Here is a 21,948-nt window from a genome sequence, read left to right as displayed (position 1 = left end):
AAAGTGTTCACCGAATCAATACATCCTCGAGTAATCGATTGCACTCAATATGCCGCCCATTTAATGTAATCTTTGCCTGCCATACGGTATTTCGTAGGCTGCAATCCGATAGCTCAGATAAACGCAACCCAGCACAAAGGAATGCAAAAATGCGTAAAATTTGCGGCATTTGTTAAATGCCCGAGACATTTTGCGACGACACTCAGATATTTTCTAAAGAGTCCTTCTTTGCTGGTTTTCTTGCCTTGCAGTCCATTTAACCGAAATCTTCAACTGCAACGTTTGACGACCATAAAGCTTAATGAAAGTCATTCATTACTTTGTAACTTATACATGAACTTTTCTGATCTTCAAATCCTTTTCAAAACTACGTCTACGGTTTAATGCAACATTACTTTAGAAAAATTATATGTACGTGTTACAAACATTAGCCTACTCCTGTGGTCCGAGTTGCGAAAAATGTTGCCCGCAAAGAAATTCGACAATTGAACGACCTCTACAAGTCCACAAGCCGCATGGGATTAAATCTATATTGAATATTATTGTTTAGCGAGCCATTTTGTGTAGCCTACTTACTCGACTGTAACTGATTTTACTCTACTGATTTTAATACTTGAAAGAATTAAACAGTTTGTCACGAAATAAAATCTGAAAAACGAGCAGGTTTAGTATAATTTTCTCCTGTGTGGTCAACTTTTCAAATTTTTTCTGATAAAATCAGGGTTATAAAAAAAATAATTGAGAAAAGTGTTAAATTGGAGACAATTTAAAGCTATGACAAGGTTACAATTTAGTTCGAATTTCCTGCTAACACTGCTTGTCTGCAGACGTTAAATCGATGTAACTAAGACTGATTTTGCCAGCTAGATTACAACTCCACCCTTGGCGACAAAGTTACAATAACAACTAAATACAAATGATGATGAAAGCGTTTCGTCCAATTTTAACGATATCTCAGACAGCGCATCAGTCGTTTACTCGTTTTTACATTGATTCAACCTCTGCAGACGTAAGAATCAGATCAGCATGAGTAATATACGGAGGGATGTTCCTCCAAGTAAATCAATGGATGAATGAATTTTCTACTCTGTGTCAAGATGTAAATGCATAAAGGCATAGTTACTGCAGAAAAGTAAAATAGCTTTTTTACTGTATAATTTTGTAGATATCAAAGCGTATACGAACTCAGTCACGTTGCCAAAAACATAATTTTAGAGAGTAGAGAAATCTTTTAATATCTTAAATATGCATAAAGAAAAAGTGCAAAAGGCGTTGCTCTCAAAAAGTACTCTTCGACTGGTTTCTATTTGTAGCTCGCCTGGTCACATAAAAACATAAATAAAAGAATTGTGGAACCCCTCAACTTTTGAATATATATCAAATTAAAGTTCAATATTGGAAACTGATGAGCCTTGATCTCCAAAGTAAAGAAAGGTCTTGGTAATCATGACATAATCAATACATTGTCGATTAAAACCTCTTGAAGCTTTTCAGCGACTGCAATTTTATAATCTTTGATCGCATGGACGATTTAACCATATTCTTAGTCCGATTTATTTTCATTGTTTGCCCACACAGGGCAGAATTGATACCACTTTTGAAGTTTTTGAAATTGCACGACCGAGCATCGAACGGAGGCCTATTAGAACCAGAGAGAAAAGACACAAACCAACCCACCATTACTTGTTAACTTTCATGCAAATTTAAAATACTCGTGAAAGCCTTTCAAAGTTTTTCGATTGGTGGTAAGAGCCTAAAAAGTAAAAACACTCGCCTTGTGGTATCTGGCTTGCAACATTTCTGTTGATAAGATTGTTTTCAAATCAATCGGATATTTTGCGTTCAACAATGTCAAATAAACGAAAATCGACTTATATTGGTATTTGACAACATGATTAATCAATATAATCATCCATTTCAGACATTGCAATTCATTTGAAGCATAGCCATGATTTGAAGCAACAAGTACGACTGAAGCTACATAAATAATATTCTAGACTTTTGAAAGTGTGTTTGCTTCGAAAATATCTTTCGAGTGACAAGGCTTATAGAACAAAAAACTCTGACTTTTCTACATGCCATGAATAATTTAGTAGCTTTTGTGTTATTGATTAAACTACAATGAATTTCTTTGAAAAACCTACCCTGTTTGTCAGTTTCTGCTCCCAAGCTGGAACAAGCTTGTCAGTAATGCAACACGAGATGACATTTGTTGCCTAGTAACACCAAACAATTGCCTTCGTATATCTCAGCCAGAAAGATATCTTTAGTATTCCACCAAGATATTTTTACTCCGGAAAGAAGCAGAAGGATAGAAAACCTTGATTTTGTTTTAACATTTAACTCACGCTTGACTTGTTAGGTAGCTTAGCTTAAGTAATTAAAAGCTTCCAACCCTGTTTATTTGGTTTTGCTGACTTTTAGTCGCCTGTTTCTGAAATAAGCTGAGAGCATTTTGTGGTATGTCTCGAGGTTAAACGTGGTTAGTCCCCCTCCTGATAGCTTAGTTGGTTAGCGCGCGACTTCGTGGACGAAGAAGCTTCAAGATCAAGCGGCGCTGTTTTGACTCTCGGGGTGTGCGCTTGAGCAAGCATTCTAATGACTGCTCTCCATTCAGCGGCACCTAATGGATGGAATAATCCACCGGCAACAACACTTCAACAATCGGAAACATCACTCTTTCAATCTCGGTAACCGGCCCTCCGTCGAAAGCCTCTACAAGTATGCGAAATTACTAAGAATAACCTACCAAGGCTTTGTCAGTCCGAGGATAAAGATGCAAACTAAAAAAAACAGGTATATTTTAGATTATTTTTTGAAGACGCACGGTGAAGAATAGCCAAGCATGGGTGTGGAATGGATAGTATATAAACTATAGCCCATTGCAAGGACTTTGCGTGTCAATGTAAAAATTAAATGTAACCAAGACTAATTCCTGCAGGACTACATTTTTTCGGGCTTCTCCGCCAGGCGCCAGCTGCACTGTCATAGCCTAATATTTTAGATTTCAGGTCATTGCGTCCATGGAAAATGATGCTGCCAAGTCTTAAGTTATGTTATACTTTGATTGGAATTTTTTGTGATGTTAAACAATTCAAAAACATTCAATGCTTGTATAGAAATTTAATGACTGTAAAATCTACAGGTTGACAACTTTGGCCAACGCTGTAGCCCATTCTAGCACACAATCACAGATGGTTATTGGCTTGATCTTGGTCAGTGGCGTAGCCAGAAAAAAAAATTTGGGGGGGGGCCAAATATTTGATGAATTGAAGAGAACGACAAAGTGTTTAATTTAAGACATCTGCAGTGGCGTTTCCTGGTGGGTTAAGAAAGAGAAGCAATAAAGCTGATGGGGGGTTAGAGCGTGCCGAAGGCACGCGTATACTAGGGGGGGGTCCGGGGGCATGCTCCCCGGAAAATTTTTGCAAAATTACACTCAAATAATGGATTATAGCGCTTTCTGGAAACACTTTCAGGGAATATTTGTATGAAATTTATAGACAGATAAACAGCTATTAACTTATTAAAGGTAGCTGTTACACACAAACGGGCAAAAATTGCGGCTAAAATTAGAGAACACAAAAAAACTTAGCTACACAAAAACTACAAAAAAACCCAACAGAGTAAGCGATCCTGAAGTTGCTTCCACAGATTAGTTAAAAGAAGCGTAAATCGCGTAAACTTTGCGCGATTTACGATTTGCAAAACTCATTGGTGTCTTTCTGTGTGTCTAAAACAAGTCCTGGAGGGTGTTAATAGCCAGATGTCTTGAAAAACAATATAAATTTATACAAATTATATTATATTTTCAACAAAGGGTTCAACTTCGGAATCCAAACTTTGAAAATTTGGGGGGGCCATGGCCCCTTTCGCCCCCCCCCCCCCCCCTGGCTACGCCTATGATCTTGGTTGCTGGTTTGAATCGTTATCCTCGGTTTTCTCTATTTGGGGATAATGGATTCAGACCAACAGCAGATGTTCTTTGTTTATTTTTTAATGTCAATGGCTAAGTCGCGGCACCTAATGAATGGAATAATTCCCCCGCCAACAACACTTTAACAATCGGAAACGTCACTCTGTCAATCTCGGTAACCAGCCCTGCGTTGAGAGCCTATAAGTATGCTAAACTACAAGAAATAATCTATCAAAGCTTTGTCAGTCCGACGATAAAGATTCAAACCAACCAACCAACCAACCCTTTTTATTTATTGAAATAGTATGCCTGCCTCTGCACACATGTGTACATAAATGTGCAGATAAAATTATTGTGATGGTGTGGTGGCTGACTAGAAGACCGTTTATGTTCTTTCACCATCATCCTGATTGCGCCATAAACTAACCAACAGCTGTAACTTATAATGCATTGTTTTTACTTTTCATTTATTCTGCTTGTTTGTTTTATATGTGGCGCTATTGAAACAAAATAAATTGACTTGACTTGATTATGATATCCTCATGAAAGTGTGTAATTGCTAAATTAGTAAAGTAGTCTCTCCTGTATCCACCCCGATAGCTCTGTTGGTTAACGCGTGACTTCTGGAACAAAGAAGCTTCAAGATCAAGTGGCGCTGGTTCGACTCTCGGGGTGTGCGCTTGAGTCTTCTTCTTCTCTCGTTTGACTTGTAGTAGCTTAGATTGGCATTGCCTCCTCGTGCAGCCAAGATACGGTAGTTGGGTCCAGTTGTCGGATACCAGTGATTCCACTTGGGGGTCGTAAGATGGGACATTCGTGGAGTATGTGTTGCATTGTTTGTTCTACCGCTCCGCAGACACATATCGGCGAATTATGCAACCCCCACCTAAACAAATTAGCTCCAGTACAGCCAACGTCACATCTGATCCTGTTCAATGTGACCCATGCCTTTCTTGAGAAGTCTGCTCCAGGAGGGATGGAGAGTGCTGGCATAACTGAAAACTGGGGAGGGATATGTGGCAGCTCGTTCCATTCTTGGGCCCATGTTTCCATGCAGCTGAAGTTCTTATCCACAAGTTGTGTAGCATATCGATGGAATGGGCGCCTTGATGATAGGCGTTGAGGTCTGACTGGTCCATTTGTTTGGGAGTGACTGTAGAGAAGGTGTTGAGGATCGAGTCTCGCATGTAGAGCCAGTTTGTGAGAGGCTTCTTCCCTACGGACATGAGCAGGAGCAATGCCAGCCAAAGTTGGCAGATAAGCAGTAGGTGTGGGGCGGAGACAGCCAGTGATGATGCGCAAGGTGTCGTTAATGCACACATCCATCTTTTTTGTGTGTCTGCTGCGGTTCCATACAGCTGAGGCATATTCGGCTGAGCTGTAGACCAAGGCTAGTGCACTTGTACGCAAGGTTGATGCTCGGGCTCCCCATCCTGTTCCTGCTAGGCTTCTCAAGAGGTTATTTCGCGAGGTAACCTTGGCACGGAGTGACTCGATGTGGGGTCTGTAGGTCAACTGCCGGTCAAGTTTTACTCCAAGGTGCGCTTGAGTAACGCGTGTTAAGGACTGCTTTCCATTCAGCGGCATCTAATGGATGGAATAATTCCCCGACAACAATATTTCAACAATCGGAAACTTCACTCTTTCAATCTCGGTAACCGGGCCTGCGTCAGTGATTCAAAGCCTCTTCAAGTAGGCTATGCGAAACTGCCAGGATTAAGCTCGGCAAGAAGCTTTCTCAGTCCGAGATAAAAATTCAATCAATCAATCAATCCTCACCACTCAATGAAGTGTTCTTCATTATAGGTACGCTAAAAAGTACAATATTATCACTAGTTAATAAAATTAACGTATAGTTGATTATATCAGTGATGAAAACTTAAAAAAAAAAAAATTATCTAAATAACTGTTTTCTCCTTTTTGTTGAAATCTAATGTACGTCATCAAGTGGTAATTTGCTGGCAGGATATATTCACTGAACCATAACAAGTCTTTTCCAAAACCAAACTCACATCTCCCTTGACAACAGCGAGTTTTAACTTGAAACTGGATGATGGTAAGATGGGAGGCATTAGGTAATAGTTATTTTGCCATATACAAAGCAACCAACAGCATGAATATCTTTCAGTTAACTCTATTGATGCAAGGTTTTAAATAAGCTAGCGTTGTGTCTAAATGTTTATTGAAGTTCTAGAAGCTTCTCCATTGAGATTATTTTGTAAATTTTTTCAGAAAGTGCAATGGTGGTTCTCAGATTAATCTCTAGAAATCAAATAAGGTTTCCTTAAAACGTTTGCCGGGGTTAATAGTTCAAGTTTTTAATGAACTAAATTCTACCTAAAGAAGGCTATAAAAACCCAAGTTAAAATGAAGAGTAACTTTAATTGCAAGTATTTTGAAACCATTAAAAGCTGTGGTAAAACAGTAGGCCTAAGCAGTACATTGTATAGAAAGGAAACAAGCAAAAGTTTTTGTAAGTTTGGCTTAAACTATCAAAAGGCAGCTTTTTACAGAATTTTGAGGTTTCTTTTTATTAAGTTGGTTAGATGACGACATGCTTGCACTGTACAATGTACATTGACTAGGTAGGTTGTTTTAAACGTTGCCAAGGGTGCTTAAACATTTTTTCAGGCGTAGATACCTTTTAAACTTGGACCTTAAAAAATTTAATACACTATAGGCTACTAATTTTTAGTAAATCTAACTATTGGATAAACCTTATACTGTGAGATGGTTTTGAATGACTGTACTGATTTATAGAAGGCGTAGTAGTTTCAATCTCCATTTGAAAAATAAAAAAAATGGAAGTGGCTATTTTTCCACACTTAATACCATGGTTACAATCAGGTGTTGCCAGAGTTAGGAAGGGTTAAGGTAAGGGTTTGAGTTATGAATAGCGTTAGGGTTTTGATCTTTGCCCAGGGCTAAAAAAAATTCCAAAATACAAGTTTTCGTTTTCAACAGCTTTAAACTTTTCTCAAATTAGGGCAGAATTCCTTATCTGGCAACACTATTGAGGCTATTATTACACTATATAGTGTAAATATAGCCACAGCCAAAGAAATATATATAAACAAGAATATCATATAATTTTCATTGTTTTTACAAACAAGAATATATGAGTTGTTTTATAGCCTCGTTAATTAATGTTTTACGCACCATAACAATGCACATATACACAACCAATTTCATTTTTTTGTGAGTTTATTTCATCATGGTAACTATCGCCCAGCAAACCTATAGCCATGTGCTTGTTGGTTTGTCATGCCGAGACACCCATTTCATTGCAAACACAGTCTCGCTATCTTTTTTGCATTGGTCGTTCATGGCAGCTGCAAGCAAACAGTTTCAGATTGTGGATTTTATTTATTAGGTGGGCTGTTTTCTTTCTCAAAACATATCCATAGGATTCTGATCTACTTTTGACAATAATAATTATTACCATTTTAGCCGTGCTGCTTAAAGAGGATCTCAATATCTTCATTTTTAATTTTATTGAATTTTGTTATTTCATCTGTTTATCACTAAAACGTCTAACTTACAATATAAGACTAACTCACCTTATTTTTTTATAAATTTGTTGTACAGATAATTGGCAACATGTAACAAGTATTGTTACTGCTCTCCTAAAACCTTAACAACTTCTATTACTCTTATTGGGATCCTCAGAAAGTTTTTTTTCTAATAGAATCTCATGAATCAATAAAATAAGGAGTAGAAACTAAAATGCTTTCATTTACTCCGCTTGGTTGTTTTCTTGGCATTGACCACCTTTTTTGTAGTTTTAATGGTAATGTTCAATTGTTATTGTACAGCATGTAACATATTATATAGTTCTGGAAACTTATCTATGGTTAATCATATGTGTGATTGATGGTTAGGTAAGCCAAACAATTCTTCAGTTTATTTTTTTAATCCTCAATGATATTGTGTTTTTTTTTCACAACTCCTTCAATTATCATACTCCATATATGTTTTATTCATCTTTGAATATACTATATATTGAACTACAACTTAATCTGTTCACATCTCATTGTGAACGCTTTTTTGAAAAGTGGTTTATCACTGGTAGCATTTGTACTATAAGCAATAAGCATCGGAATGGCCCGTTTCGGTGAGTCCGATTCGGTGAGTCCGATTCGATGAGTCCGATTCGGTGAGTCTGATTCGGTGAGTCCGATCCCTTAACGGGGGATTTTTTCAATTTTTTTTTAAAATTATTGGGTACCGTAGCCTAATTATCATTGCCGTTTTAGGGTTAGGGGTTTGGGGTTAAGGTTAGAGGTTAGGAACTCACCGAATCGGACTCACCGAATCGGACTCACCGAATCAGACTCACCAAATAGTAGCAGACCCATAAGCATTGCTGTGATTAGACTTTTAATCAATTGAGTTTATTCTCCATATAGCAGACACGGCTAAAACATCAACCATGACACAATTAACAACTTATAATTGCTACTGAATGAAAAGGAGACAGTGAAAAGATCAAAAAAGGTCACCAAGTCAGACGCCACCTTCAATAAGCTTATGTAACAAATGAAAAAACAACACATGACAACAAAATGAATTAGTGTTAACAGTAGTTTCTCAAGCATTAGCTTACCCATGATTTTTACAGCTTAGCTTCATTTATCTATTTTATTTTCAGAGGTTATTTATCAAATCTTAAAGTTTAACCATGGGTGTTGATTACTATGCTATCCTGGGTTTGACCAGAAATGCAACAGATGCTGATATAAAGAAAGCGTACAGAAAATTAGCTTTGAAATTCCATCCTGACAAAAACAAAGATCCTGGAGCAGTTGAAAAGTTTAAGCAAATTGCAGAGGCGTATGATGTTTTAAATGATCCTCAAAAACGTGCTACTTATGATCAGTTTGGGGAAGAAGGATTGAAAGGAGGAATTCCTTCAAACGAAGGGAGCGGTTTCACGTCTGGTTACACATTCCATGGCGATCCAGAGAAAGTTTTTCGAGAGTTTTTTGGGGGTTCTAACCCATTTGCTGACTTTTTTGACACAAATGGTGACTTCATGACGGGGTTTGGAGGAATAAGAGGGAGAGGACGGAAACAACAAGATCCTCCAATTGAACGAGATTTGTTTCTATCCCTTGAAGAGTTGTTTCATGGTTGCACAAAAAAGATGAAGATATCTCGTCGAGTTATGAATGAAGATGGACACACTTCAAGCATCAGAGACAAAATTTTGACCATTCATGTAAAACCAGGCTGGAAAGCCGGAACTAAAGTTACTTTTCCGCAAGAAGGAGACCAGGGTCCCAATAATGTTCCAGCTGACATTGTATTCGTTGTTCGTGATAAGCACCACCCTCTTTTCAGTCGCCATGGAAATAACCTCATCTATATTTCTAAAATTGCTCTAGGGAAGGCACTGATAGGATGCAGCATTGAAGTCCCAACGTTGGACGGTAGATTACTGAACATCCCCATCAATGACATAGTTCATCCAAAGTACAGTAAAATTGTTCCCGGAGAAGGGATGCCTTTGTCAAAAAAGCCTGGCCAAAGAGGAGACCTTGTGATAGAGTTTGATATCGTCTTCCCAACTCAACTGACAACGGAGAAAAAACAACTTATTCGCCAGGCCTTGTTGATTTGAATTCTAACTCTGCGCATCCAAATCCTTTACAATTGGTTGGATTGACGTACAATTCCATTTTTGTAAAAAAATATTTTGTGTTTTTGCTTGTTGGAACTTTTGATTGTACGTTAAATGTCACAAACTAACATTTTCGCTTATAACTATATTTCTTACTGTTGTTTCTTTGTAACTCTTGTCTGTCGCGTTGTTGCAGACCACGACGTTTGCTTGGTGTTTTTACAAGATACTCCATTTAACAAAATGTTTCATGTCAACTCCCATCCATACCAAAGACTGCATTCTCTTTTCTTCAACTCCATCACTTTTCTCGTGCATGGCTGCGTGCGTTTTTTATTGTTTTTTTTTTTGTTTTTTTAGCGTACTAGCCATGATTTCATTTACAATTGTGCTCTAGTACCGGCAACATAGTTATTTAACTTGGAACTTTCGGATATCTTTTAGGTCACTGTGGTCTACTGCAAATATCATTTTGTGTATTTTTATCTAAGGTTGCAAAACGATTACATATCATCGTTGACTTATCTGACCGATTCCAGGTCTGCGCTTTCCTACACACAAAGGTTGTGAAAACGCTGTTGCTGTTTATTTCAGCTCCGGCTCCAGCGTGAATATTATTTTCATTGTTATTTGTGTCGATCTATTTCGGCTTGTGTTCAATGACTTGAGCGTATTTGAACCAGAAAATTTTCCGAAACTTTTCTACAGCAAAACAAAGAGATAAAATTTATTTCCAAAACGAAGTAGATTTTGTTCTGAAAATCTTCGGCAATCGTTCAGTAGAGACATCGATATGTATTTGTTGAAGAACAAGATTAAAATTTGAGCATCTCACCAGTGACATTGGCTAATTGGAAAAAATTAGGGGGCAAAAGCAACTGTTGAAGTGGGGCAAATGTCGTTCAACATGAATTACGATGGTATTAAAACCTAACATTTTTTTGGTGGTAAGATAAAATTTGCCTCCCCCGTGGCCGCGTCCCTGTTTAACACTTCTAGGCTATAACTTACTAAACCTAAAATATTTGTTTTAAAACCTAGGCTACCGTATTTTAATGGAAGCAGTGAATTTTTTGATAGCGCGATCAAAGGAAAGCACAGCACCAATTCTTCACCAATCAAACGCGCCTCCTAGGCTATAGCTGACCTGACTATCGTGGCAAGCTCAATTGCTACGAAGACAAAAGAGACCAAATGTGTTTGCGAGTTGCTAAGAAGCAGTTTCTAATCTTATCCTGACTTTCGTTCTTTATTGAAAGATCAACACGATGCACTCAGTACTCAAACAATAATAATTAAAGGATGACTGAAATAAGGTGCAATAAAAGGGTTGTATCCAAACAAATGTTTCAAAATGGCAACACTGTTTATCTCATAATTTTTGCAATTTAAATTAAATTAGAGAAAAGTTATAGACTAGATATAGGCCCTTGCTTGAACAATAGGTTTAGGCTAAGGTTGCAGGAAATTTAACAAAAACGATAGGTGTATCTCCAACCATCTGTTGAATCTGCGCGTGACGAACGAGTTAGCGCGTTGGGCTCGCAGTCGCGAGTGGTTAGCGCGTTGGGCTCGCAGTCGAGAGCCTGCATGTTCGACTCCAGCCACCCGCACTTGCTGTTGTTTCTCTGGGCAAGAAACTTAACGATAATTGCCTCTATCTAGTGATCGATTTCGAGTAATGGGTAGTACCAAATTTAAGTCACAAGTAAAGTAGACAACCGGAAAACAGACATTGCCGTCGGCTGCAGCGTGGGTCAGGTGTATGTTGGAAGCCGTACACCGATGCATAGCGCTCAAGTCCGCTTTCCCGCAATGCAGGATAAAGATAAACAAACAAATATATTACAGATTTAGCCTACTGGCTGTGAAGCAGTTGATTCAGTCCACATTGAGGTCTCATAACCTCTGATCCTTCATTCTCAGGGTGACATCCAAAATACATCCGACTGCTATACAAAATAGAAATAACAAGGAAACTACGACAGATTTGCACATAGCACTGTCAGTTTCATTGCAATTCTACGATACATTGAATCAAAATCTGCGTAGTCACAAGCAGCCGCAGCCTGTCACAACAATGCTTGTTTTTTCGAAGTCTTTGACGGTTTGATTGCTATCTATTGCATAAACCATAAGACTGCGGTAGTTTACTGGAGCACAACAAACTGTTGGAGGAACTGGAGGGTTGCGTCTGTTTTCTTCTTGCTGAAAGAAGATTGAAACAAGAATTAAAAGGCCACAGTATACAGTACAGATAGCGTTTCATCCAATAACTTTAAGGATTTACCGAAAGTCAGAAAATAGCCTGTGAATGGTTTAAAGCCTGTACAGTTTGCAAGCATGCAAAACCGCCAGAAATAACTTAACAAAGGCTTTGTCAGTCCGAGGATAAAGATTCAAAAACTAAACTAAAACATGCCATTTGATCTTGTAGGCTCAGCTCAATACAATACTTTCGTTACGGTAAAAAACTACAAAATTAGCCTAACATCGGATATCACTTTAATCACGAATATGTTATTTTGAAGTCGCATATTTCTGTGTTCCATTACTGTGTTAAAATAAGTTCAGCTTCATCCAATACAGTAGTCTACTATGAATTGTAGCTAGTTTTGGTCTTCATCGTCAAAAAACTTACTTCTTTCATGATAAAAGCATGTTGAGTTGCGTTTAGGTAGTGTAAAGACACCCAGTCACAAATACCGGAACATTCTCTAATTTCAGCTGGTTTTGGGTAATCGAATCTCATTTCAGGCAACTGCCACTAAAGAATAAAAGATGCAAAGTAAAAGCATTTTTTATTTGATGTCTCAATAGATCAAATTGTATCAAGCGACGCTGGTTCTGCTCTTGGGTTGTGCGCTTGAGTAATGCATTTAAGGACTGCTTTCTAGCTATTCAACGGCACTTAGTGAGATTGACACAGTAAAGTTTTCCGATTGTTAAAGTGTTGTTGCCTAGGAATTATTCCACCCATTAGGTACCACTAAATGGAGAGCAGTCTTTAGAATGCTTTTCTCAAGAGCACACCCCGAAAGTCAAACCAGCGCCACCTTGATCCTGAAGTTTCTTCGTTGACGAAGTCACGCGTTACGGTTAACCAACTGAGCTGTCGGGGCCTGCATTTTTCTTAGTTTGATTTATGGGCCCAAAGATCTCATTGGTACCGACCCAAATTATCCTCTCAACGGCCTTGTTCACAAGTATAATCATGTAAAAACGTTAAAAAAATTATCAGAGGCTTTTTCAGTCCAACGATAAAGATTCAAACCAATCAAAACTAAGTCACAAAAGAGAATTAAAAAAAAAAATTAATGTTTGGCAAAGCTATAGGCCTATCAGAACGAGTAGCCGATTAAACAATATTTTACGGGTTAGTAACTTAGTGTAACAAACTCAACTACTAAATAAGTTTTTACTTGGAAAGATGCTTTGAATACTGTCGTTAATAAACTACACAATTTTGTATTAGCTTCAAATGTAAATATTGCGACTTAATCATAGTTTTAGTCTTCAATTTTGGAACACCTGTAGCCTATAGTCTATTTAAATTGCGACTAAGCAACAAGTTATTTACTTGGATATCCCGTCTGAAGTTGATTTGATAAGAAGCTAAATGGCACCTTCGTGTATCGACCACTTTTTTTGAATTTCGCTTGGATCTTGAGACCAAACTACGACGATATCTTAACCCTGTGCGGAAAAAGTTGGTTGGTTTTGAATCTTTATCGTCGGACTGACAAAGCCTCGAAAAGTTATTCCTGCTGGTAGTTTTGCACACTTGTAGACAGTGAAGTTTCCGATTGTTGAAGTGTTGTTGCCGGGGAATTATTTTATCCATTAGGTGCCGCTGAATGAAGAGCAGTCTTTAGAATGCGTTGCTCAAGCGCACACCCCAAGAATCGTACCAGCGCCGCTTGATCTTGAAGCTTCTTCGTCCACGAGGTCACGCGCTAACCAACTGAACTATCGGGGCGGACAAAGGCGTAACTTAATCACAAAAGATTAATATTGTGATATGGGCTATCATTTTAATATAACTATTAATATTGCAACTAACAAGGAGAAACGAAGAAAAACCGATTTCAATGGTTGCCACCAGTTTGCGCATACTTTTGCAAAAAACTTTTGTTTATAAACCTTCAGAAACATCTGTGTAGAGTTTGATTTTTATTTGTTTTTTAAGCTTTTTGCATTTGCAACATTTTCAGTTATGAAAATCATATCACGGAATAGTAGCCTATAATGATAAAAAAGAAGATTACTAAAGACATAAAAAATATTCACTTTCTTGTCCAGGAAACAATAGATTGCGTAGTTGTTGTAGTGCTTCAACTTTTGAACCGTTTGGCGCTTGAAAAGAAAATCTGATGGCTAGAGCTTGTCTGATCACATTAGTAACTTGAGGAGACAAAGAAGGATCTGCAAAAGACCAAAAAAACTTTAATTTAATGTCTTTTGCTGGCATTAAAAAGAGTAAGCAAACTGACTGTCATCAATCCTTGAAAAAAGTTATTAAAGGAAATGCAAAGAATCTGATATAGACTAGCCTTAATTTTTGCCAAGTTAGTGATGGTTCTTGTTTTTGCTACATTGTACAGTCGAAGCCGATTTTTTTTAATTTTTAGTCACCATAGCCTATAGTACCCTATTTGGTTGCAATCTTACTTACCAGCAAACAATTGTTGAACTGTAGTAACTTGGACGGTCAAATGAAGAGGAGAATCTTCTTGGAAGAACCATCTCATCGAAATATTAAGATCAAGACTTAACACCATCATAAATCCATCTGACGTTGCGCATGAGGACTAAATCAAATATAAAGCTTGTTTAAAGAACATCATTTAGCTGAAACCTGTTACGAGTGATTGAATGCTAAACACATAGACAAATATTTCGGATTGGATCAAAGAAAGCCTGCTCAGTCCATTAACTTCTTCACAAACGCATGCTCATCACTACCAAGAATTAAGAAAGGGAAACACTGGTCAACTATTATTATAGTTGGCTTTGTTCAGGCTATAGAAAATAAAATTACCTTTCTTAAAGGGTTATAAGTCAGCAAGTAGATACAGGATGTAACTTATATGGCAAGTTCATAAGCCCACAACGTATTGTAGGTTTAAGATATGCCCATGCGTCAGTCTTCTTTTTTGCGGTTGGCTTTTATTGTTTTATGATTGATATGCAAAGTTATTGCGATTGCAACCAGACGCGTAGTCTCGTCCTAGAGGAGTTAAAAATCTAGGAGTCGTAAAGTCTACAATATTTGAAACGTTGTAGAAATTTTGGCTTGGCCTTGCATTGGTGAGAATGTGAATAAAATGTGAACATTTTATTGATAGCACTTTGTTTTACGCTTGAAGTGCAGTTTTGATGTTACGTTCTTGCCTTTTGGAACCTATACCAATGGCGCACAATGCAGCCAGTTACTGTAGGCTACGTAACCAATGACGCTCGATGGAAAGCACACGATGCTTTCTGGCAAGACTTTTGATTAACTTCTTTGGTTTAACGCTTAACCTTCAACCCTCAGGCGTAAACTAAATACGACAAAATGATGGACAGTTTACAAAGTGAGGGACCAGTAATTTAATGCCAAGTTCGGTCTAAGGGGAAAAAAATTGATTTTCCTTAAAAGGGAAAGATGAAATCGGGATGCTGAATCATTGACAAAAACACACGCGGAAGCAACGTCGCATTTTCTTGGTCTGGCAAAAATTACGTTTTGTTTTCAATTTGACAACAAACTCACGCCAAACAAACTATTTGAAACTGTACCTGATTGCTTAAATGTACCATTGAACTTGATCTGTTGGATAAATGTCCTGACATTTTATTCACAAGCACAGAGTATGCTCCAAACTGTTCATCTATTTGGATCGGCGGGATGCGATAGAAGACTAAATCGACAGCAATCGGAAGATGAGAAAAATATTTCCTCCTAAAAAATTTAAATAAAAATGCAATCAGAAGAAATAATTTAAAAAAAATATTCGATATCCAATAATACAATATATAGATATGCTCCAGTTTAGACGATACAAAACTTTGCACAGAAACAGGAAGTATAAGCTACTTGGCTATTTATTTATGCCAAGTTATCAATGACTTTATTATTTCATTCACTCACGTGTCAAATATTGGTCGTTTGAAGACAACATTTAGTACATCGCCGTCCCATCGATTCAATTCAGGAAAAAAAGTAAACCCTTTTGTATGGGGTAGTTCTGTTCTTTTTTTCATGAATCTTTTCCATTTTCGATTTACAGACGGAACAAACTTGGCGCAAGGCGCAACCAAGCTAAACATTTCGTCACGTGAGGTCGCTACACTTTCGGAGAGGTAATCGTTTCGCATATCAACGATTTCTGTTAATTGAAAAAGTAGGTAGCCTAATATTATTTCAATAATACCAAGTAAATGATGACAATAGCTCGATTTATTTTATAAAATGAGTTTTTTGTTAAATTTTGTAAAACATGTTATTGCACAGAAACGTATCTGGTTCAACTAAACAATACCGGGTAACAATAACGCCATGTAACAAAAAATTAGTTGTGCCAAGTTTTTAATATTTTTTGAAAGATATTGCTAGTTAAAACATGCTTCTAGCAATTTTTTTCTACAAGTGTCGTTTAAAAAATATTTATTTAAGGTTTTTGAACTTTTAGTACCCTGTTTCTCAAGCTCTTATTCCGAATTCCTTATAAAGTCGATAAAGTGTGACGTCATAGTGGCTATCATTTTAGCTTCATAATTGTAGCTTGTATCATAACAATTAACAAGGATCTTTGTTTCGTCATAATCGCGGAATAGAGCAAGTACAGAAATTTCAAATTGTCTTTATTTACTATTAATGTAATCAGAAAATAAAATAAATTAATATGTTTCAATCATTCATTGTTTCTTGCTGTGTTCTGTAAAAAGCTCTAGCCTAAATTGCAGATAAGTTGGGAATTGGATCATCACGTGAATGCAAACTTTCTACTGATTGTTTTTGAAACTTTTTGCTACAGTATGTCTGTGGTCTATCTATATCAGTAACCATATCAAACTAACAAGCGAAATGTGCAGTGAAGCAAAGCTAGAAGCAAAGTTTTTATACTTATGAAATGTATTTTGGTGATTTTGGTATGGAAATTAGTGATCAAGTTAAAAGCTGTGCACCTTATGTGATCTGCAGAACACATCGGTCGAATTTAGATGGCTGACTAAGAGAAAACAACATTTGATACGACAGTATTTGCCATTTCAAGAGTTTGGAGAGAACCCCGAAACCATACAGAAGACTGTTGTTTCTATATGGTTGACAGTTAACTGTTTAAAAAAATAAAAAACCTAAATGACGTTGCATATTCTTCCATATTATGTTCTACTTAATCTACTGCACCTGTTTTGCATAGCACTCAGCAGCTGAGTTGCCACTTCTTAAACTCTCGAGCAAAAAGCTGCATAAGACACGGTAGTGTATCAAAATATAGAAAAAGTCTCTCATGACGAATTCAACATACCTAATACAGACATAAATTCAGAATTTTGGTAATAGGCTAAATGAAGCAATAATTATCAACTTTTGGAAACAATGTGATGAAAGAATATGAAAAATGGTGTGTTTCTTGTCCATAAAAATTTCCTGCACTCCCATCTTGATTGTTTTGATCCTTGTAGGCCTATGGGTGATTGGTGGAAGCGGAAAACGTGGTGAAAGGTTTCATCTTATATGGAAAGAAAATATTAAGGGCGGTGGATTTTCAACATGAAAGAGGGGGGGGGGTGTATAGTCGGTAATACGAGAAGAGTTATCAGTGTATAGACACAAGTCACACAAATGTGATCACTTTTGAAGTGTTTTCATCTTTGCATGATGCATATATATGGCTTATATTTGCATATTATTTCTTTGTGTTTGCATGCTTACACGTTTAACGTTTAATGGAAAACTATGCTGGTAGATACAGAAAATCTATGAGTAAAACTAACAATCAAAAAAAGTGACATTTTATCAAAAGTAAGGACACTTCAGATGTTTTTTTGCTATTTTGGTGATTAGTTTGAAGTAACAGAACACAATACGTAAAATTTTTACTGCAACTAAAAATTTTGCGAAATTTTGTTACATGGTGTAATGAATCAACGTTATGTTAAGATATTCGAAGTGCTTGCTATTTTCTTGCAGAAGTTATTAAATTCAATTTTTAATATTTCAAGCTGATGCCACATGAAAGAACACTACGTTTACAATTGCAGGCTACATGTTACAAAAACTACAGATAAGTTTATTTTATGGCATTTTTTATGTTTTATAGGACATGTCTTAAAAAAGATATTAAGTTATACCTACTTGACAAGTACTGAAACTTTATGTGTTCTGCACTTCCTGCAAATATAGAGTGATGGAGAGTTATTTAAAAATAATTATAAAAAAAACTGAAGCGGGTAGTAGGGTACGCAGGATTTTCAGAAGAATGAGGACGTGGCTTAAAAGCCTCCTCTGCGTAAGCTGCGTTGCTGGAGGTAGACAACTTTTTGCATACGCCGGTCAAATGAACTAGTGAATATTATTATGTCTTTATAACTTGATCGAGAGAAAACTACTATCCATAATGGACTTATAATTTTTTAAGAAATATAAAAAAATAAAATAAATTGGGCTATACCAGAAGCCAAACGAATTATAAGCAGTTCTAAAGCCATGCAAAACTTACGCCTGTTTTGAGTTTTTCGGCTTTTATCGTGCATTAGCGTTGCTTCTGCACGCAGTCTGTTACACATTCTGATGTTGCGGTGACCTCTTCTGCAGCAAAAAAACAGAAAATGGGGATGTCATGAAATCGTTCCAAAAGCTTCAATAATCTACCGTAGTTTTGATTATAATATATTTCAAATCCTAATGCATTTTTAGGCGAGTAGCTGGTACGAAGTTGTAAGAAAACTAGTTTGACTTACAATAAATTAAAGATTACTCACCGACCAAACTATAGCCAAGTATTTTTGAAAACTTGTGAGAATTTTTGAATTGCACTGCAAGCAAGTGATCAATGCAAACATGGTGCTTTTTTTGCTACGTAGCCTATTCTACAGTACTTTACATATTTTTGTTCTGGAGTGACTTCTACGTTACTGTAGCAGCGTGTAGCTCCTTTTGCACTTAGTTTTGCTTTAGAAAGAAGCAAATTATTATTTTCAGAACCTTAACTCAGGATTTATTTTCAGTTGACAATAAAAAGTCATTATTTGAGGATAAACTTACATTGTACCAGTTTGGGTCAGACATTTTGTAATTAAGATGTTTTCTCTTTGGCTTGGGGAAAAGTCCGTAACGCGGTTGTCCATCTGCCAATCCATTCCACCGCTTGACAGAGAAAGCAGACCGATAAAACGTAATGCAAAAACAAGCCACATAATTTGTAAGAGCAATTTAAAACTGTGCCGTAAAAGAAAGAAAATAGTAACACGACATCAGGAATAATCCTACAATTATTAATATACTTTTCAATAAAATTACTCTCTTTTATGTTTTGTCTCAGCTTTTGGATTACTTTTTTGGATAAACTTGTAATATTAACTGGTCAAATTTGCAAATTATCGTAGGCTATCACGCTAGCAAGAAATTCAATTGATTATATATACACCAGAGCAACAGTATCTCCACTAGAGCAACATATCTAAAAAAATTTGAAAGCGCTAACACCTTCACGAATGCTGCTTGATGTGAAGCAGGAGACATCAGGGCCGTTGACAGGATTCCTCGGGCCCGGTACCAATTTATTTTCGGGCCCCCTTTATCGACAATGTTATGAATATAAAGGTTGTGTACAAAATTTTATTGATGTGCTGTTAAAATGAGGATGACACTGCCGTTCAAAGTAGAAAATTAAGAGAAATATCATTTATATATGTATAGTATATATATACTCAAAGATTTCTTGTATCCACGAATTTCTCCAACTGCGCAACTACGCAATAGGGATTTCTCCGTAAACCGCGAAATCCTTGCTCTCAATCACGATCTTTGTCGATATGTTTAAAATTGTTGGAGTTTTTGGCTGAAATTAATTCTTTGTAATGTAGACGCAAGTATCTAGAAGTGATTACCACCAAAAATATATACAGTATATTCAGAATTAAAGAGTGGGTGAAGAAAATTATTTCGTGTTTTTGAAAAAAAAATTGTGGTTAGGAAAATCACTAGGCTATACCCGGAAGGGGGCTCGGTACTTCACCATCTGAAGGCTGAAGTGACTGTTTTAACCTGTGATGGCAATTTCTTTAGATCTATTTATATTAAGACCTTGATAATGTTTGAAGTCGCGGGGAATCTTTTAAATTCGGGCCTCCTAAATATTCCGGGCCCGGGTCCGAAAGTACCACCTAGACCCCCCCTGTCAACGTCCCTGGGAGACATGTAGCAATTGCTGCAGTTTTTTTTCTGTAAAGGAACTTTTGTACTAGTAGGCTTGCTTGACATTTGTTCTATAAATGTGCAATTTTCCATCTGCTTTTGACAACGAGTTTTTTTTTTTCTAACATTTCTGATGTCTGGTGCGTGTAGGCTACACAAAACTAATTTTGTTGGCTCTTCTGCACTATATCAAGACTATGAGCAGTATTTTTGCTCCAGCATGTTAAACAAACACACAGGCAACTGCACGTTTGTAGCCTTCTTTTAACGAATGAATTTAACAACTTTTTTCCACTGCTTTTTGGACCTAGCTTACAATACACTTTGTAACAGCTATCAAGTAAGCCTAATCGAAAAGCGCAGCTGTCAATGTTCTTACAAAATGTTTTTTTTCATGCGATAAGTTAATTTGAAATAATTACTGCTATCTCAAGATGCAGCTGTGTTAACGCAGAAACGCAGTTGACTGCGGTGGGTGTCACTTGGTGATTGGAGTAACTTTTTAAAAAGCTGTCCTAAGAATAGACTAAATGTGCCTAGGCTAATAGTCATCCAGCATTTTCTTTACTGTATTTTTGTGCCTTATTGTATTAGATATATAACAAATTTTTCATAGGCATTTAAGATAAAATTGAAACAAAGCACAATATTATACTACTGCCTTCAATTTTTCTGCAGTTAATTTGTTTTACACGCAGTTGGGCTGTTAGCCTATTGATATTACATTCATCAATAAAATCACTTTCATTGCAAAATAGCTAAATTTCGATAACTGATTTGGAGTTGATCAATCTAAACTGGAACCATGTAAAGACAAAATTACTTCTCACGCCATAGCCTACTGATAGGGCACCTGTTGTTTTTGTAAACCTATCGCTGCTCTTACAAGTTTAAGGGAGAATTCAACGAATTTCTGAGAAAGTCGTTGGTAGTTTGTAAACGTCACAGCATTTTTAAGATAGTGACAGGAAAGCTAAACTGCTATCAATAAAGTAAGAAATTTGCAACATTTTAATCTCGTTGCAACATTGTTATCTCGTAGCATTTTTAACAGCAACGAAATTTATATCTTGTTGCTGTTCCCTTTGTAGAAGTGTAAAAACATAGGGTAACCTATTATATTTTGAAGGTTGAACAAGTTTAACACTGCTCTAACTGGGAGTGTTTGCTAGAGTCATAAACACTGAGAACTTGAAGTGTTGTGATTTTTCCAAATGAGCTTTCTAAATAAAGTTATCGCTTTGCAGTTGACAAAATAATTGTAGCGATTGCAGCATTGATTGCAAAATTTTTCCGAAGGAGGTTTTTATTTTTTCTACCGTGTTTGACCACACAGAAAATTCCATCCTCGATTTTCCATAATCATGCATAATTTTGGTTCTGCAAGTGAGGTCACTGGGCTATGTGAGCACTGAATAGCTAGGCTATATGCACTCCTTTTTGGCGGTTGGTTTGAAAAGGATCGCCAACCTGTCATTCTAAGTCAAAACAACTATTAATCCTGGCAGCAATAATCTACTCTTCAAACATGATTTCGATGAAATGATTTATAAAAACTAAACATAAGCTAATCGGTTCGAAAATGTCAGACAATCAGGGCCGTGTGAGAAGGGTCACATTGAGGGGGAGAAGTCGGGCAACTTTCCCTTCTAGAAAACATTGTAAAGGAAAAACGGGTAGTTTCTTAGTTTTTCCCTTTTGAAGGGGGCTCATTTTTACTACTGAAATATAAATGTACCAACTTAAAGATAAACAGATTTTTGAATGAAATGTGATTAAAAATGTAAATATGCGACAATGCAATAGCGGATCTGGAAAAAAGTTGGGTAACGATCAGAGTTTTAAAGCAACATTTATAAGATGAATGGCAATGCAAAACTTAATGATGATGATGGTTGAAAATTTAAGTTAGCTTATCATTTCAAAAAAACTTCATTCACACCCACGGAAGTATTTCAATTATTTATTTCTTGAAAATTTGCAGGCTTTAGCCTATGGTGT

General features: G+C 36.7%; 2 protein-coding genes across 2 annotated transcripts; one reads left to right on the top strand and one right to left on the bottom strand.

Moving 5' to 3' along the window:
* The first annotated feature begins 8,571 nt into the window (after window positions 1-8,571).
* On the top strand, window positions 8,572-10,367 carry LOC145778087 (dnaJ homolog subfamily B member 13-like). The gene has a single exon (XM_082589497.1). It carries the CDS (start codon window positions 8,598-8,600, stop codon window positions 9,537-9,539), a length of 942 nt encoding a protein of 313 aa, XP_082445623.1. The 5' UTR covers window positions 8,572-8,597; the 3' UTR covers window positions 9,540-10,367.
* Window positions 10,368-11,591: 1,224 nt separating this feature from the next.
* LOC145778942 (uncharacterized) lies at window positions 11,592-15,902 on the bottom strand. The gene is made up of 7 exons (XM_082590530.1): window positions 15,676-15,902; window positions 15,324-15,486; window positions 14,215-14,350; window positions 13,830-13,964; window positions 13,120-13,235; window positions 12,181-12,306; window positions 11,592-11,747 (listed from the first exon to the last, which is right to left on the bottom strand). Exons 1-7 carry the CDS (start codon window positions 15,900-15,902, stop codon window positions 11,592-11,594), a joined length of 1,059 nt encoding a protein of 352 aa, XP_082446656.1.
* Between the last annotated feature and the right edge of the window lie 6,046 nt (window positions 15,903-21,948).

Source organism: Aplidium turbinatum, chromosome 10 (assembly GCF_918807975.1).
Source record: "Aplidium turbinatum chromosome 10, kaAplTurb1.1, whole genome shotgun sequence".
Taxonomy (NCBI): domain Eukaryota; kingdom Metazoa; phylum Chordata; class Ascidiacea; order Aplousobranchia; family Polyclinidae; genus Aplidium; species Aplidium turbinatum.
The sequence above is the reverse complement of the archived record's forward strand: the minus strand, read 5'-3'. Positions and strand labels throughout refer to the sequence as shown.

Excerpts from the sequence above, each read along its gene's own strand:
- LOC145778942 (XM_082590530.1), bottom strand. The coding sequence starts at position 15,902 with ATGCGAAACGATTACCTCTCCGAAAGTGTAGCGACCTCACGTGACGAA. Across the intron at positions 13,965-14,214 it reads AGTTCAACAATTGTTTGCTG|ATCCTTCTTTGTCTCCTCAA; the intron begins GTAAGTAAGATT and ends GGTCTTTTGCAG. Across the intron at positions 13,236-13,829 it reads ATTGTTTCCTGGACAAGAAA|GGTTAAGATATCGTCGTAGT; the intron begins GTGAATATTTTT and ends TTTTCCGCACAG.
- LOC145778087 (XM_082589497.1), top strand. The coding sequence starts at position 8,598 with ATGGGTGTTGATTACTATGCTATCCTGGGTTTGACCAGAAATGCAACA.